This window comes from Schistosoma mansoni, chromosome 1, assembly GCF_000237925.1.
Source record: "Schistosoma mansoni strain Puerto Rico chromosome 1, complete genome".
Classification (NCBI taxonomy): domain Eukaryota; kingdom Metazoa; phylum Platyhelminthes; class Trematoda; order Strigeidida; family Schistosomatidae; genus Schistosoma; species Schistosoma mansoni.
The window spans coordinates 1,164,733-1,179,200 of NC_031495.1; the positions used below are offsets into that span (position 1 = coordinate 1,164,733).

Sequence of the window (14,468 nt, forward strand, 5' to 3'; positions counted from 1 at the left end):
AATCGTGCATGCGCACTGTTGAGGAGTTCCATAATAGGACGAAACGGTCATCCAGTACTTCCAGGTTTTCCATGGTGTTCTAGCTTCAATTGACTCATGATTTCAACTATGAAAATACTAAATTCTCCACAAAACCTCCTCTGATCAACCTAATTTCACAATTTTCAATGCTTTGTTTTCTACCACAAACATGACAAGAACCTTCAACAAAGCATTCTTAATATGGATCGTTTAGATAATAATATACAACAAACTGGAGAAAATAGTGGACAATAAATATCGTATGATCAACATTACTTCGAGGTCTGCATGAAGTGTATGAGCAAACACTTCTGATGCTGATGCTCTATCTTTTAAACCACAACAAACATCACATAAACCGGCTAAAAATCGTAATCTCGACCGAGGATCTTGAGTCCATAAATCCAACCGAGATATTGTCAATGTTTGAAAAAATGATAACGAAGACGTTGACTTGCGGTTACTGATAGGATCAACATGATGACCAAAGCCTCCACATCTCTCTAACTCAATAAAAGCTGGGTTAATTTGACCTTCTAAAACCATAAGTTCAACCTTTGACTCTGAGACTGTGAGTATATTGGATAGTGCTCTCAAGATATTTTGGTTCAAAAAATATGCACACTGTGCCACAGTTCGGTATCTCACGTAGACAATTGTTTACAAATATTTGTATGATTTTGATGATGGATGTGGTAGTTCTTCAAATTTCAGTTCCGTACTGTAGAAGTAACTATCTTGATGTTCAAATTGAAAATTCTGACTCATATGGGTTAACAATTTTTCGACTTCCATATGTCCTTCAATTTTAAGAATGATACCGTTACTTTGTCCATCCTCTCACTTACGTCTGCATCAAATCCACCAAATTCATCGATGATGATTCCCGGGAGCGTGAAAGATTCCACATCTTTCAGAGTGTCTCCATCAAATGTAATTGAGTTGGTGTTCTTCGTGTTGTGTTTGAAGATATTGCTTTTTCCCTTGTGTGTATCGAGACATACTGATGTAAAGGCTGCTGCTTCACTAGATGTGTTCATCTGCACTTGCTCGTGTGTATGGAATGGAATGGTCAGGTCATCTGCGCAATGATGATGAGTCCTATGCTAGTACGAAACGGCCATTCAGTGCTTCCAGGTTTTCAATAGTGGTCTAACATTGACCAATTCACGATCTCAAATGATACTGAATTTCCTATGTTTCATGTTCTCTTAAAGTTCCAGAAACATAAATACGAATAAGACGTCATAGAAATCAGGTGACTGAACATGAACACGATCAAATTTCACTTCAGTGATTTACACAATAACTATTACTTAGAGTACTTTACACTGGAATTCCTGTCCATGTTCAGTGTCACGGAATTGTTTGTGTTACAATTACGATATAAATAGAAAACTTTCCAGTTAAACTATTTTGTTGAGATCACTAATCGATATAATTCAAACAACCATTGAAAACCTTCGACCGTAAGTCCCCCGTTAACAGCCACTGATTATTCTCTTGAAACCTTTTTCCAACTAATTGATTTTCCTATAGGAACACAAAATTGTATCTGAAAGATGACATAAAACACATTCACATCGTTTGTCACGTCACGTTAATTATTAAACATCAATTTTATGATGATTACATAAACAAAATTTGGATTTAATATTTATACTACTTTAGGATGTAATAAGTAGTTTCATGAATTGTACTTGTTATCATAATTGTGTCTTTTACCGCGGTTGTTGTATACCCACCTATAAAGTTCACTTTGTTTTTCTTCTTAGAAGCAACATATTTTACTTTTCAAAAAAACCCTCAAACTATCACTTTCTATATGTTTACTCTATCTGTTCAATTTTTATGAATTATTTCACAATTATTTGACAACATTCTAAGCAAAGATAGATAGTGGCTAACAGTGGAAACCAGGACTCTCGTTTCGTCCTGTTTGGGACTCATCAGCTGAAAGTGTCTACATCTTAGATTTGATGTTCACTTTGCGTTTGAGTCCCAACTATCTTTACTTATAATGCTTTTGACTTAAGGCAATATCGAGGCAATCCTCACAGGATGCATAATTTGCCAATAAGAAACTGATCAAATGCAGTCGTGAACATCAATGGGCAGATTCAAGTAAACAATATCAAGCGGGTTTTAGAACATGGTTAAAGATGACACTAAAATTGAAATAATGTTTGGATTTCAACAAGTCTTCTTTCGGGAAATGATGAAATCTTTGAATCAAATAATTCATGAGTCATGTTCCAATGTTAAGTCTAATTTATAATGTGGAAGTAAGTCCTATAATTATAAAATCTATTTAAGTTATGGTTTATGTAATCAATTTACTTTTTGCTTGTCCATACTCTATAAACATCAAGTACCAATAAGTGCTCTGGCGCGAGACTGGTAGGTCTTGGGTTCGAATCTCGCGAGTGCGGGATTGTGGATGCGCACTGCTGAGGAGTCTCGCAATTAGACGAAACGGCCGTCCAGTGCTTCCAGGTTTTCCTTGGTGGTCTAGCATCGATTGATTCCTGCTTTAAACTATGAAAATACCAAAACGTTGAATGTATCACAGCTGAAGATTATCATATAAGGATCCAGCAGCTATTTAATACTTTCTAGTTTTCAGTGGTATCCTAACAACTCGTTCACTGAAATGACAATAAAATATTTGCTTATTGCCAACCAAATACACTAAACCAATAAGTATGTTTGATAAAATTTTGCTAAGTTATTTAATTATACAACTAGTGACTGGCTCCATGAGGTAATTCCTGGAGTTCTAGTGAGAAGTCGTGACCAGTGGAGCTAATCCATGTCAGGTAGAGAAAGGTAACTACCTCAGTACAATGGAAGTTGGTCGCGCAATTTCGTGGATTAGTTGAGGTTAGACATTAACACCGTTGGATGCCGGCTCAATGGTCTGTCAGTTAAGTGCTCCGGCGCGAGACTGGCAGGTCCTGGGTTCGAATCTCACGAGGCGATGTCGTAGATGCGCACTGTTGAGGAGTCCCACAATAGGACGAAACGGACGTCCAGTGCTTCCAGGTTTTTCATGGTGGTCTAGCTTTAATTGACTAATGATCTTAACTACTTTTGTTACCGTTGAGTTACTAGTTTGAGAGGACGAAGAATCAATTGGAAAAAAATATTTCCCCGCTCAATCTATATTTTAACACCTTTATGAAAATATTTAAAATATAGATATCTTCTAAGAGTTCAAATGAATTTAAGGTCTTCAAGAACTATAGAACAAGAGTTGAGGGAACCAAAATGGATTTATAAAAATGAATTGTCATCAGAAGATACTCTTGACACACTTTTTCGGTATAATACTGTTCGTACAAACGGAGGATCACTTAAATGATGGTTTTTGTAAACTAAACGGATTGAATTAGGCCAAACTGCCGAAAAATGTTGCTTGGAGTTCCTGTGATTAGTAAAGAACTACCTGAACATAAGAATCAGCCATTTTCGAAGGATATGATTCAAATAATGAATTCAATGAACGAAAAGGAGTTCATTAAATTGATCCCAAGTATAGAAAACCAAAGATCTCATTTCCGTAACATTCCTTTTAGCAAGATGGAAATAAAAATGAGGCTGAAAAACTTTCACTACTATTACTACTACTTCGTACTGATTAAGGTGTAGAGCTACATGCATCTACTTTAGTGTGTAAACACTTTCATTTAAGTATATTTACTATTACTAATAAAGATGGTGACCGATGGTAAATAAACTAAACAATTTTTGATGTAGATTTCAAAAACTTCACTTCTACTCGAAGTTTGTTCTGATGATGTCGTTCAGAAGGACGATGAAAGCTCCACGACCAAACTATCCAGCTCAAAGAACAAACCTATATCAAAATCACCCACCTGAGCTACAAGTCTTCTCCACCATCTCAAAACTAAACAATTCATTTACCAAACGAACTCTTAATGTATTGTTTGATCGAATCTTCCTATTGATGTTTAAGACTGCAATCGGTCAACTGACGAGTTCCAAATGGGACGAAACGCGCGTCGTGAATTCCACTACTAATCACCAACCATCTTCGTTTATAATTCTTGTGACAATGTCGAGGCAATACCTACAGTACACACGTATACCAATAAGGGATTAACCAATTGCAGTCCTAAATAATAACGGAAAGATACGAGTAAACAATACTAAATGAGTTTATAGGTAGTAATAATAATAATAATTTGAATGAAATGCCATGGGTTGGTACTGCAGTTTTACCATACCGTGTGTAGGGGATTGTTGGAAAAGAGTTAGGGGCGGCCAAACTAAAACGTGGCATCAATCCTTGAATTCACTAACTTCTAGTCTGAGCCATGTTGGTAGATGCAGACTACATGGTTGGGGTCCTTGTGTCTATCGTAACCAATGGTTGGAGACTCGATCACAATGGCGTAGGTGTATACACTCTTTATCTTCCCTTAAACCTTGAGATCGAAATTGCTTCATAACGCTCTTCCTTCCTATACTATATCCTTATATACAACCTACTACCACCACCACTAAATTAACTACTTCTATGAATCCGGTGTTCATCTTGTTGTGCTAACGAGTGAGGTATGGCAACTTGGACCGATGCACAAATGTGCCTGGTCCTACGTTGTAGCTGATTGACTTTACCATACCGTTATGGCACAACAGAAGAACCCCAAAGGATCTTAAAACAACACAGAATTAAATTATATTACAAAACAATGAACACACTTCGAAATACTTTAGTTCGATTAAAAGAAAAAATCCCATTCATGTCTACACAGAACTGAGTCTACAAATTAGGTTGTGTCGATTGTGATCTATTCTATATTGAAGAGTCATCTCGTGAAATCTTGACTCGTGCCAAAGAACATATTAGGGACACAAAGAAACCTCCTAATAATCCTGTAGAACTGGATAGACCTCAAATGAAATCGACAATAGCAGTTCAACAACCATCAGATCGATTTCAAAAATATCAAAATACTACAGAAAGGCTTTTCCAATTACAATGAAAGGTGAGTAGTTGAAGCGTTCCTACTGCTCTCAATAGAAAGAGAGGCCTTACCATACATCCTACTTGGACTATCTATCCTAGTCATCTAGTCTGATATTATTTACAATTTCACACTATTACATTACAAATGAAACTCTATCCTTTATCATTATAAAGGTCACACATTTTTCATCATTAACCCTGCCCACACATACACACAAATTTACATACGCGTCGCTTATGAATCACCTTGACCGAAATGACATGACAGTGATTTTTGTCAGAAGTGGCTTGCACTAAGTCACGTAACGTCAGTCTCATTGGGATATTAGCAATATAATGATTTATTCAATACTAAGTGAATTTAATCTTGTTTAGACTTCAAAAATAAATCAATAATCGTTTAACTGTTTGTCAGATCCTTATTTAATTTTAATAGTTCAGAACATGACCACCATGGAAAACTTGAAAGCATTGGACAGCCATTTCGTCCTATTGTGGGACTCCTCAACAGTGCGAATCCACGATCCCGCCTCGCGAACGATATTCGAACCCAGGACCTACCAGTCTCGCGCCAGAGCACTTGACTACTACAATTTCTACAAAACCCTTACCCTTTCTGATCATAACACAATAAATCGATTAATTAGTTTAAAAAAAAAAGAACATTTAACAGAGTAAATAAAGATTATCTTAAATAAACTAATATAGACTTATCTTTATAATCTTTAAAACTATAAATGTATCAATGTTCAAATAAACAATTGAATGTAACACAATGTATCCACACATAGTAACTATCTTAATTGTTATGTACTTTGTATTAGTTCCAAAATATAGTTTACGAATAACTTCAAGTAATGAATAAAGATTCAGATGTGTGTGTGTGGAGGGAGGGGGAATAACCAATTTACAATAAGATTATAATTTATGAACAACCTTTGTGCAAAGCTTAAGTGACCTACTTACTAAGAGGCTAAATGATAGTTATAAAGCTGTTTAAAGAATGAGGATTATGATTCATAATTGATTGTTAAGGTAAGTAATCATGAACTGATATCAGCTTAAATGCCAAAACGTTATTTTGGCCAAATGGATTAGTGAATTTTGTGCTCAAAATTCAAGATCTATTATCGTAAAACTCCAGGCCTGCAGCGGCGTCCACGGAACAACACTCTTCCTCCTCTTGGTTGGCAGCGATACCAAATGTAGCGAACAAGAACATGGGTGGAGACAATTACAGACTATCTCGCTGAAATCTGATAACCATACAGTAAATGCTTAATTTGCAAAATAACAATCAATTGTCTCAATCTTTACTGTTCCTTCTGCAAATATCAGTCTACCTTCTCTGATTTCATTGTTCACACATTTTCATACCGATCGCGCTTCGCTACTGTTCTTTCCTTATCGATCTTCTGCCAAAATACATTCTATGTCTGACCCTCACCATACACTACTTATGTAGATATAAGTAAACCAAACCACAGTAGTACTATATTATTAACTCTATTTTCTACTTTTATTTAATTTCAACAGGATGGGTTCGCTAACCCCATGCCCAACCCTCCTCCTTTACCCGGGCTTGGGACCGGCAGTAGCCCCCGGAGGAGCTACAGGCGGAGTTAGAAGTGTTAACTGGTATGTTTTTAATTCAAAGTGTTAATAATCTGGAATCACTAACTTGATTATTTTGAAGCTTATGTCTTGAATTTCTATTGGTTATCAGTAATTCACAAATACTAAGGGATTCTTAGTACATGTCGTCTGTTGTCAAAAGAAAACACTTGTTTAAATTAATTAATTACAGGTTTATCTGGGTTTCCATTGCAAGATTATCTCAGTTTCGGATATTTCTAACAATCAAGTTACTTAGACCTGTTACCCCTCGTGGATGAGAATAGGCCGCCAATCAACATTCTTCAGCACACTCTGTCCTGAACCTTCCTTTCTAGTTTTTATCCACTTGTTGTTAAATCTTCTCATGTCTGTGTTATATCTCGAAGAGAATTATGAATGGTAACTTTTGAGGACTATTTACTTTGTGTACATTTTTATTTTATAGTTGTTAACTAACTAAACTATCCATACTCGTATCCCTCTTATTATAAGCTTTATTTTGACCCATAGATTATTACTATACGATTTGCCGTTCTCGAGTTATCCTCAGTCTATTGATTAGTGCCTCTCACATTCGCAGCCACATTTGACTGAATCTTGTGGGTCACTGGTCTGATCGATAAATCACTGCTCTCTAATTGGTGGTATTATCACGTTATATACTAAGAGGGCATCTAGACAAGCTACAAATTATAACAATTGGCGACGGGGATGGGATTCGAACACACGCGGGGAAAACCCCAATGTATTTGCATTATAACAGTCTGTCTCCATTCCTCGGAGTAATATGTTCTTTGGTATTTCTCTTTTCCTTTGGCCTTCAGGATTCCATGTGAGGGCTTGCTTATGACGCAGTTCGGTGCTTTCCTCAATGTGTGTCCGATCCACTTCCAGCACTCCTTCCTCCACTGGAATCTGGTTTCTTCTCTTCCGCAGTAGGTTATTGCTGATAGTGTCTGGCCAATGAACCCGAAGTATTTTGAGTAGAACACTGTTAATAAACATTTGTATCTTGTGGATAATGTCTTTCGTAGTTTTCAAAGTTTCCGCTTCATGCAGTAGAACTGTCTTCACATTTGCATTGAAAGTTCTGACCTTGATGTTTTTTTTGAGTCCCAGATGTGGTTCAACTGTAGGAATGCTGTCCTTGCTTTGCCAATCCTCGCGTTTACGTCTGCATTAGGTCATCCTTGTTCATCGATGATGCCATTCAGCTATGTAAACCTTGTTATATCCTACGAAGCTTCTCCGTCAGGTGTTATTTGATTGGTGCATGTTGTGTTGTATTTGAGAATCATGCCTACCCCTTTGTGTATGTTGAAACGTACTGCTTCTGGGGCTGCTGCTATACTGGTCGTCTTCTACTGAATTCGTTGTTGCGTGTGTGATAGGAGAGCCAGATCATCTGCTAAGTCTAGATCGTCCAGCTACATCGTAGCAGTTCCCTCTCTTCCATGCTTCCCTCCAGATGTTGACGTTTTCATAATCCGATTGATCAGCAGAAGAAAGAGAAAAAGTGGGGGTAGGTAAACTTGCCTGACTCTGGCCTTTACATCGAACGAGTCATTGGGCTGTCCTACATGCATGATTTTGCAGTTTAATCCACCATATGAATTAAGCATGATATTAACAATCTTCTCAGGCACACCATAGTGTCAAAAAAGCCTCCATAGTGTTATCCTGTCCACGATGTCAAACACTTCCTTTTATTCAATGAAGCCTGAGGCCCCTCTGCGGATATTGTCAGCCTTAAGACCGTGTAAAGGAGGTGGGTTGGGCGTGGACTTAGCGACCCCATACCGTTGAAAATCAACTTACTAAAACACCCTAGCCATAAAATAATCCACGATGCGCACTTCGTCCTACTGAGGACTCGTCAGCCGGATGTACCTACATCTCAGTGTCGATATTTACAATGAGACTCGGTATAGTTCGCTTCAAACATGCCCGCATTATCCAAGTAATTCAAGTAAACAATATCAACTGGATCCAAGAATATTCGTAACAAATTTGGAAGGAATGAGATACATATAAGATCAAATGAATAAGGATCCATATTACAGAATCTAACAAATGATTTCATTGACAACACTACATGGATACAAAATCATCACACTAATCTATAATAGGATCTCAGTACTTCACAGCTCCTAATTTGTTTATCTAAATGAATAATAAAATGTTTTTTTTGTTATTTATGTAAATTTGGTAAACCAGCTGTTACCATGGATTCAATGCCACATTCATTTGTACCGCGTAAAATTTTAAAATATCCTTGATCACCCCATTGATTATTCCATGAATTAGCACATAACCAATAGGGTATATGATTTTGTTGTATACCCCAACCAATGATACGTATAGCATGACCACCTAAATATGAACCAGTTATATGTTTATAAACACCAGATTTATAATTAAGAAAATCTTCATATACATAAAATCCACCTTCAACTGGACCATTTAATAGAATCTCTTTCATGATTGAAATTTCTTCACTGGCTACATTATAAGAACTTTTACCTTTGAAAATGGAAGAAACAAAACAAAAGCAGGTATAGTCCAGTGTAAATTGAATCAAACTTTGATAGATCAGAAGGAGTTTTGTGGAGATTTCAGTATTTTCATTGTTGAAATCATGAGTCAATTGAAGCTAGACCACCAGGGAAAACCTGGAAGCACTGGACGGCCGTTTCGTTCTATTATGGGACTCAGTGGCAGTGCGCATCCACGATCCCGCCTCGCGAGCGAGATTTGAACCCAGGACCTACCAGTCTCGCGCTGGAGTACTCACTGATAGACCACTGAGCCGGTATCCAACGGTGTTAATGTCCAACTTCAACCAATCCACGAAATCTGAGCAACCGTTCACCATTTGTCTTCAGTGAGTTGATATCTCTACAACAGACGTGGTTGAACTCCACTGGTCATTGCTTCTCACTAGGACTCCTAGATTTACCTCTCCAAGTCAGTCACTAGTGAGCAAATGATTATTATTATTATCAGAAGGGGTTTTGTGGAGATTTCAGTATTTTCATGGTTGAATCGTGGGATCGTGGATGCGCACCGCTGAGGAGTCCCTTAATAGGACGCAACGGCCGTCTAGTGCCTCCAGGTTTTCCATGGTGGTCTAGCTACAAATGACTCATGATTTCAACTATGAAACTGTAATAGTTCAAATATGTCATATTTTGATGTGTGCTACTGATGATGACAGATATAAGTAGCATGTATCATCAATCGAAAGTGAAAGGTTAAGATGTTCGAAGAGAAGAGAATGAAAACAGAGAGGGATTGGTGTGGAAATGAAGGAACAATCAAGTCTGAGACAATTGATTGACATTTTGTAAATGAAGTATTTACTGTATGGTTCTGATTGTGGTTATCCCTGGTTGTGTGCATGTTGTCAATGATCAATAATTATCCTTCTATATTCTATTGATAATTCTGTGGAACACTGTCTATATTTGTTTGATCACATAGTTCTTCAAATTAATTAAACTCTATCGATTAAGTTGTCATGTTAACATTGATCTAGGCAACTTATGGGAACATATTCTATTTGTAGATGTTGGAAGAATACCAATGGTTGTTACAGTCATGAGCGTTTATAAATCATCTATTCTGATGGCAACTGAACTATGTTGTCTTCATGACCAGACTTACTATCAGTTTGCATCGTAAGATGGTGAAAAAACTAACAATGATTCTAAAGATCTAAACTTAAAGTAAGCGATCTAATTCGACAACTTATTTCATCTTTCTGGACATAATTCTTTGTAATTCAGTTAGGTATTTAGCTATTTTATTTATTTATTTATTTATACACATAAATATTGGTACAAGGAAGCACCAGATAAATATGCACCTCACAAATCTCATTTGATTTGTGTGAGGGCTGTGATACTGTCCAGGTACCCAGACTGAAGCAGGTGGTTTTCTTAGGGGGCCACACCCGGAGCCTTTGACCTGAAGGTCTAGTCCACAAGGCAGTGGAGCATCGTAGAGAGATGCAGTACCATGGTAGCCGGTTACCAGCGGTTTATTCATACGCCATTTCTCTCTCAGGATACTGGAGCCCATGTGCACCATTGGTTTGGAATCAAGGTTTTCAAACACCCCTAGGTGGACTTTCTGTGTTCACCAACCCGGTTAGAGCGCCGGACATTCGCTTTTCGTCCTTTCAATTTTGTAAACAACACCCCTAGTGTGAGAAGGCAGTGAGTGGGACTTCCCTGGTATTGGCTATATACGCGTGGCCATGTTAGAGCATTTGGAGAGGGAGAGCGGACTCTCCCCACTCTCGGCTGTACTTGAGCATTTGGGGGCATTACGATAGATAAACTAAATATCATGCATACAGCAGACGTTATATCATCATTCCCACAAACTTTACATAATAACCTTATAAGCAAACAACTGTTTGCAGCAGTTTATCCACAGCAGTTTCTTTTATAACAATCTAATCTACCTTAAAGTTGTTCACTGTCCAGATCAAGACATTTTAACGAAAACAATGTTGAAAGTATGTCAATTAACTATTCTATGAAGTTAAAAACAAACAAACATTCTATTACCATTTGAAAAAATCGATCAATCTTAGACCACTGTTGAATATCTGCAAGCACCGAATGTCTGTTTCGTCGTGGCACAGAAAACTTTAACACTGTGCACCTATACCCTCGCTCTAGAGACACGAACTCAAGACTTTCTTCTCATCAGAACGTTTCACCTGTGATTCACTGAGTCGGTATTCAACGGTGTTAATGTCTAACCTCAATCAATCCACAAATTACTGTTTTAGTTACAATGTACAAACAAAAACATGTATAATAATACTAACCATAAAATTTATCTTTCTTATAGGGTTTTCCATAATCATCTTGACAAGTTTCATGACATTCTGGTGTTGGAAAATAATAACTTTCACATGGTGGATAACTTTTTGAACTTGAATGATGATTACATTCAGGGAATGGATATGGTTGACATCCTGTATGTGTTTCATTTGATCCACCTGTAACAATACCTTCATATTTCCAATAATCCCATGCCATTCCTGGAATACCACCACGGCAACCAAAACCACATCTTGTACAACAGCTTAATAGATTAATAGCACTTAACTCTACAGAGATTTTATTTTTAGAATGAATACAGATACGATCACTCATTGATTCAACAGCTCCAAAAGCCTGTATAATTTTAAAGCAGAAAAAAATTTAAACAATACAAGAGAATCAAAATTGGGATGCCAGCTGAAGTATAACAATGAATCAAAGAGTATTTGGCATGAGTTTCATCTTGCTATTAGTCTTTTAGTAAATGCTCACCCTTTCATACATAGATAGATAAATACAAGACATTCAGGTTCCATATCGACAAACAGTAGACAAATAATCAAAGTTCAGTGTTCTACGTTTTGGAATCTCGGTTGTATTTAACATCTTTTCAATTATCTAATTATCATATGATAAATCTTAATGGAGCTTCATTTTGAATACAAAGTTGATGAGACATTGAAAGATAGTTTACAACGCTTACTAACTGGAATTCGAACAGTCTTCTTCGACATACGGGAATCCTAAATAGATTGCCTCAGTAAGGTCATTATGACACATATTGATATACAATAGATAAAATGTGGCTAGAAGTGGAATACAGGGTGCTCATTCGGTCCTATTTGTGTATCATCATCTGAACTTACTGTACTTACTGACACCTTTTGCCCCTTGTGGAAAAACATAAGCCACCCACAGGCATTCTCCATCCATCTCTACCTTGGGCAATCCTTTCCAGTCGTTTCCAATTGTTATTTATTCTTTTGATATCTGTATCCAATGCCTGATGAAAATGTGTTCCCTGATCAACCTCTTTTCCTTTTGAATTTAAGATTCCAAGTTAGCTCTTGCTTCGTAACGCAGTTTAGTGATTTATACAATGTATGTCCTACCCACCTGCAACGTCTTTTCCTGATTTCCTATTCAAATTGAAGCTATTATGTTGTCTCTCACTGTAAGCTGTTGCTGATAGTAACCGGTCAACGGACATTGAGTATCTTGAGTAGACGATTTCTGATAAATCCTTCGGCCTTTTTGATGATAGCTGTAGTAGTTCCCCAAAATTCATCCCCATTACAGTGAATCGTGTAGACGCTCAAACCAAAAATTCCCACTTTGATGTTGGTTGACAGTTGTTTCGAGTCCAGTATGTTCTTCGATTACAGAAATTCCGCCATTGCTTTTCCAATCCTTCCCTTTACATTAGCATCACATCTTCTTTGTCTATCAATGATGCTGTCAAGGTGAATAGGATTTTTCACCCCTTCCAGAGATTCTCCTTTAAGTATGATTTAGCTGATTCTTTCTGTGTTGTTTTTCAAGATTTTGTTTTTTCCTTGTGTATTTCGAAGCTTACTGATTCAGAGGCTACTGCTGTACTGGCTGTCTTCACTTTTATTTGTTGGTGTGTATGAGATAGAAGAGTTAGGTTTTCTGAGAAGCTCTCCATTATATTCTGTACTTTCCCTGAGATGTGGTAGTGTTCATAATCCAGCCGACTATCAGAAGGGGCGAGAGTAAACAGTCCTTTCTGACGACGGTGTTCATTTGAAATGAATCTGTCAGCTGTCCTTCATGCCTGACTTTACAGTATAGTCCATTGTATGAATTTCACATGACGTTGATGATCTTTTCAGGTACATCAAAATGTCGAAAAACATCTTGTAAGGTTCATAGATCAACTCTATCAAACGCTTTTTCACGGTCAAGGAAGTTGATTTATGGTGACAAATTACATCCAGTTGATTTCTCAGAAATGATTTGAGGTGCCTCGGTCCGGTCTGTGAACGAGAGATCCTTGCGGGATCTAGCCTGTTTCTTTCGAAGTTGAGCGTCTAATTAATCTTTCATCCACTTCAATGTCACATTGTTTGAAAAAACTTCCTGGCACTAATAGTAGTGTGATGCCTCCGTAGATCTCATACTTTCTCAAATCTCCTTTCTCTAGACCCATGCAGGAAAGAAAAGATTAGATTCGAAAGAGGTGCTATTGTACTCTGTTCATGAAGGGAAAAATGCCCTGCACATTCAAGGAGCTGTTCTGATGCTGTTCAAAGAAGCATGAAAAACACCCATAGCATGGGAATCTCATCGATCCGGAATCATCGAAGCATCCTTCAAAACATAGAAGGAAGGAATCACAATGAGTGTTGTCCAATGCTATACATTCACGAACGATAGCAATAAAAATGATAAAGTTCGGTTTTATCAGAGGGTTCAGTTGATCGTAGAAAATTGCTCAGGAAAAGACCTGACCATCCTGATAGGAGACCTAAATGCTAAGGTCAGAATGGATCATACCGGGTAGGAAGAGATGATTGAACAACATGGACTGAATGAAGGGAACGAGAATGGCAAGTGCTTTGCAAGTTTATGTAACTTCAACAAAATGGTTATAGGTGGATGTACCTGAGTCCCAGAAATATCTAAACGATGAGTCCCATCACTTCTACAACATGAAATTCATTTGTTAAGACGGCAAAAAATCGAAGCCATAAACAACAACTTAGAGAGGTTTACATCAAACTAGGACGTCACACTAGACAGTTAAATGACGAAAGGAAACTGATATACTTAAGATGTAAATAACATCATCAAACGACGTGATTCTATGATAAGGTGAATTTAAAACCATATATATTATTGAAATTTACTTAGTATTGTTCCGTGGGGTTAAGGCCTTAGGGGGGGTGTTTCTTCTTTTCGTGCCGTTTCTGATTTGGGTATTTTGGAAATTGGATGTTTTTCCACCTTCCTTCCGATCTATAATTTGT

General features: G+C 37.3%; 2 protein-coding genes across 2 annotated transcripts in view; both read right to left on the bottom strand.

Moving 5' to 3' along the window:
* Window positions 1-231: 231 nt before the first annotated feature.
* Smp_168290 (hypothetical protein) lies at window positions 232-567 on the bottom strand (the record flags this gene model as incomplete). The annotated part of the gene is made up of 1 exon (XM_018792929.1): window positions 232-567. The coding sequence occupies one exon, from the start codon at window positions 565-567 to the stop codon at window positions 232-234; it is 336 nt and encodes a 111-aa protein (XP_018647493.1).
* Window positions 568-8,625: 8,058 nt separating this feature from the next.
* Smp_085010 (cathepsin B-like peptidase (C01 family)) overlaps window positions 8,626-14,468 on the bottom strand; it is a 7,433-nt gene continuing 1,590 nt past the window's right edge. Inside the window, exons 2-3 of the mRNA XM_018792930.1 lie at window positions 11,478-11,829; window positions 8,626-9,157 (exon numbers count right to left, since the gene is read on the bottom strand). Coding sequence (XP_018647494.1) covers window positions 8,826-9,157; window positions 11,478-11,829 — 684 coding nt within the window. The 3' untranslated portion in view covers window positions 8,626-8,825. The remainder of the gene's footprint in view (window positions 9,158-11,477; window positions 11,830-14,468) is intronic.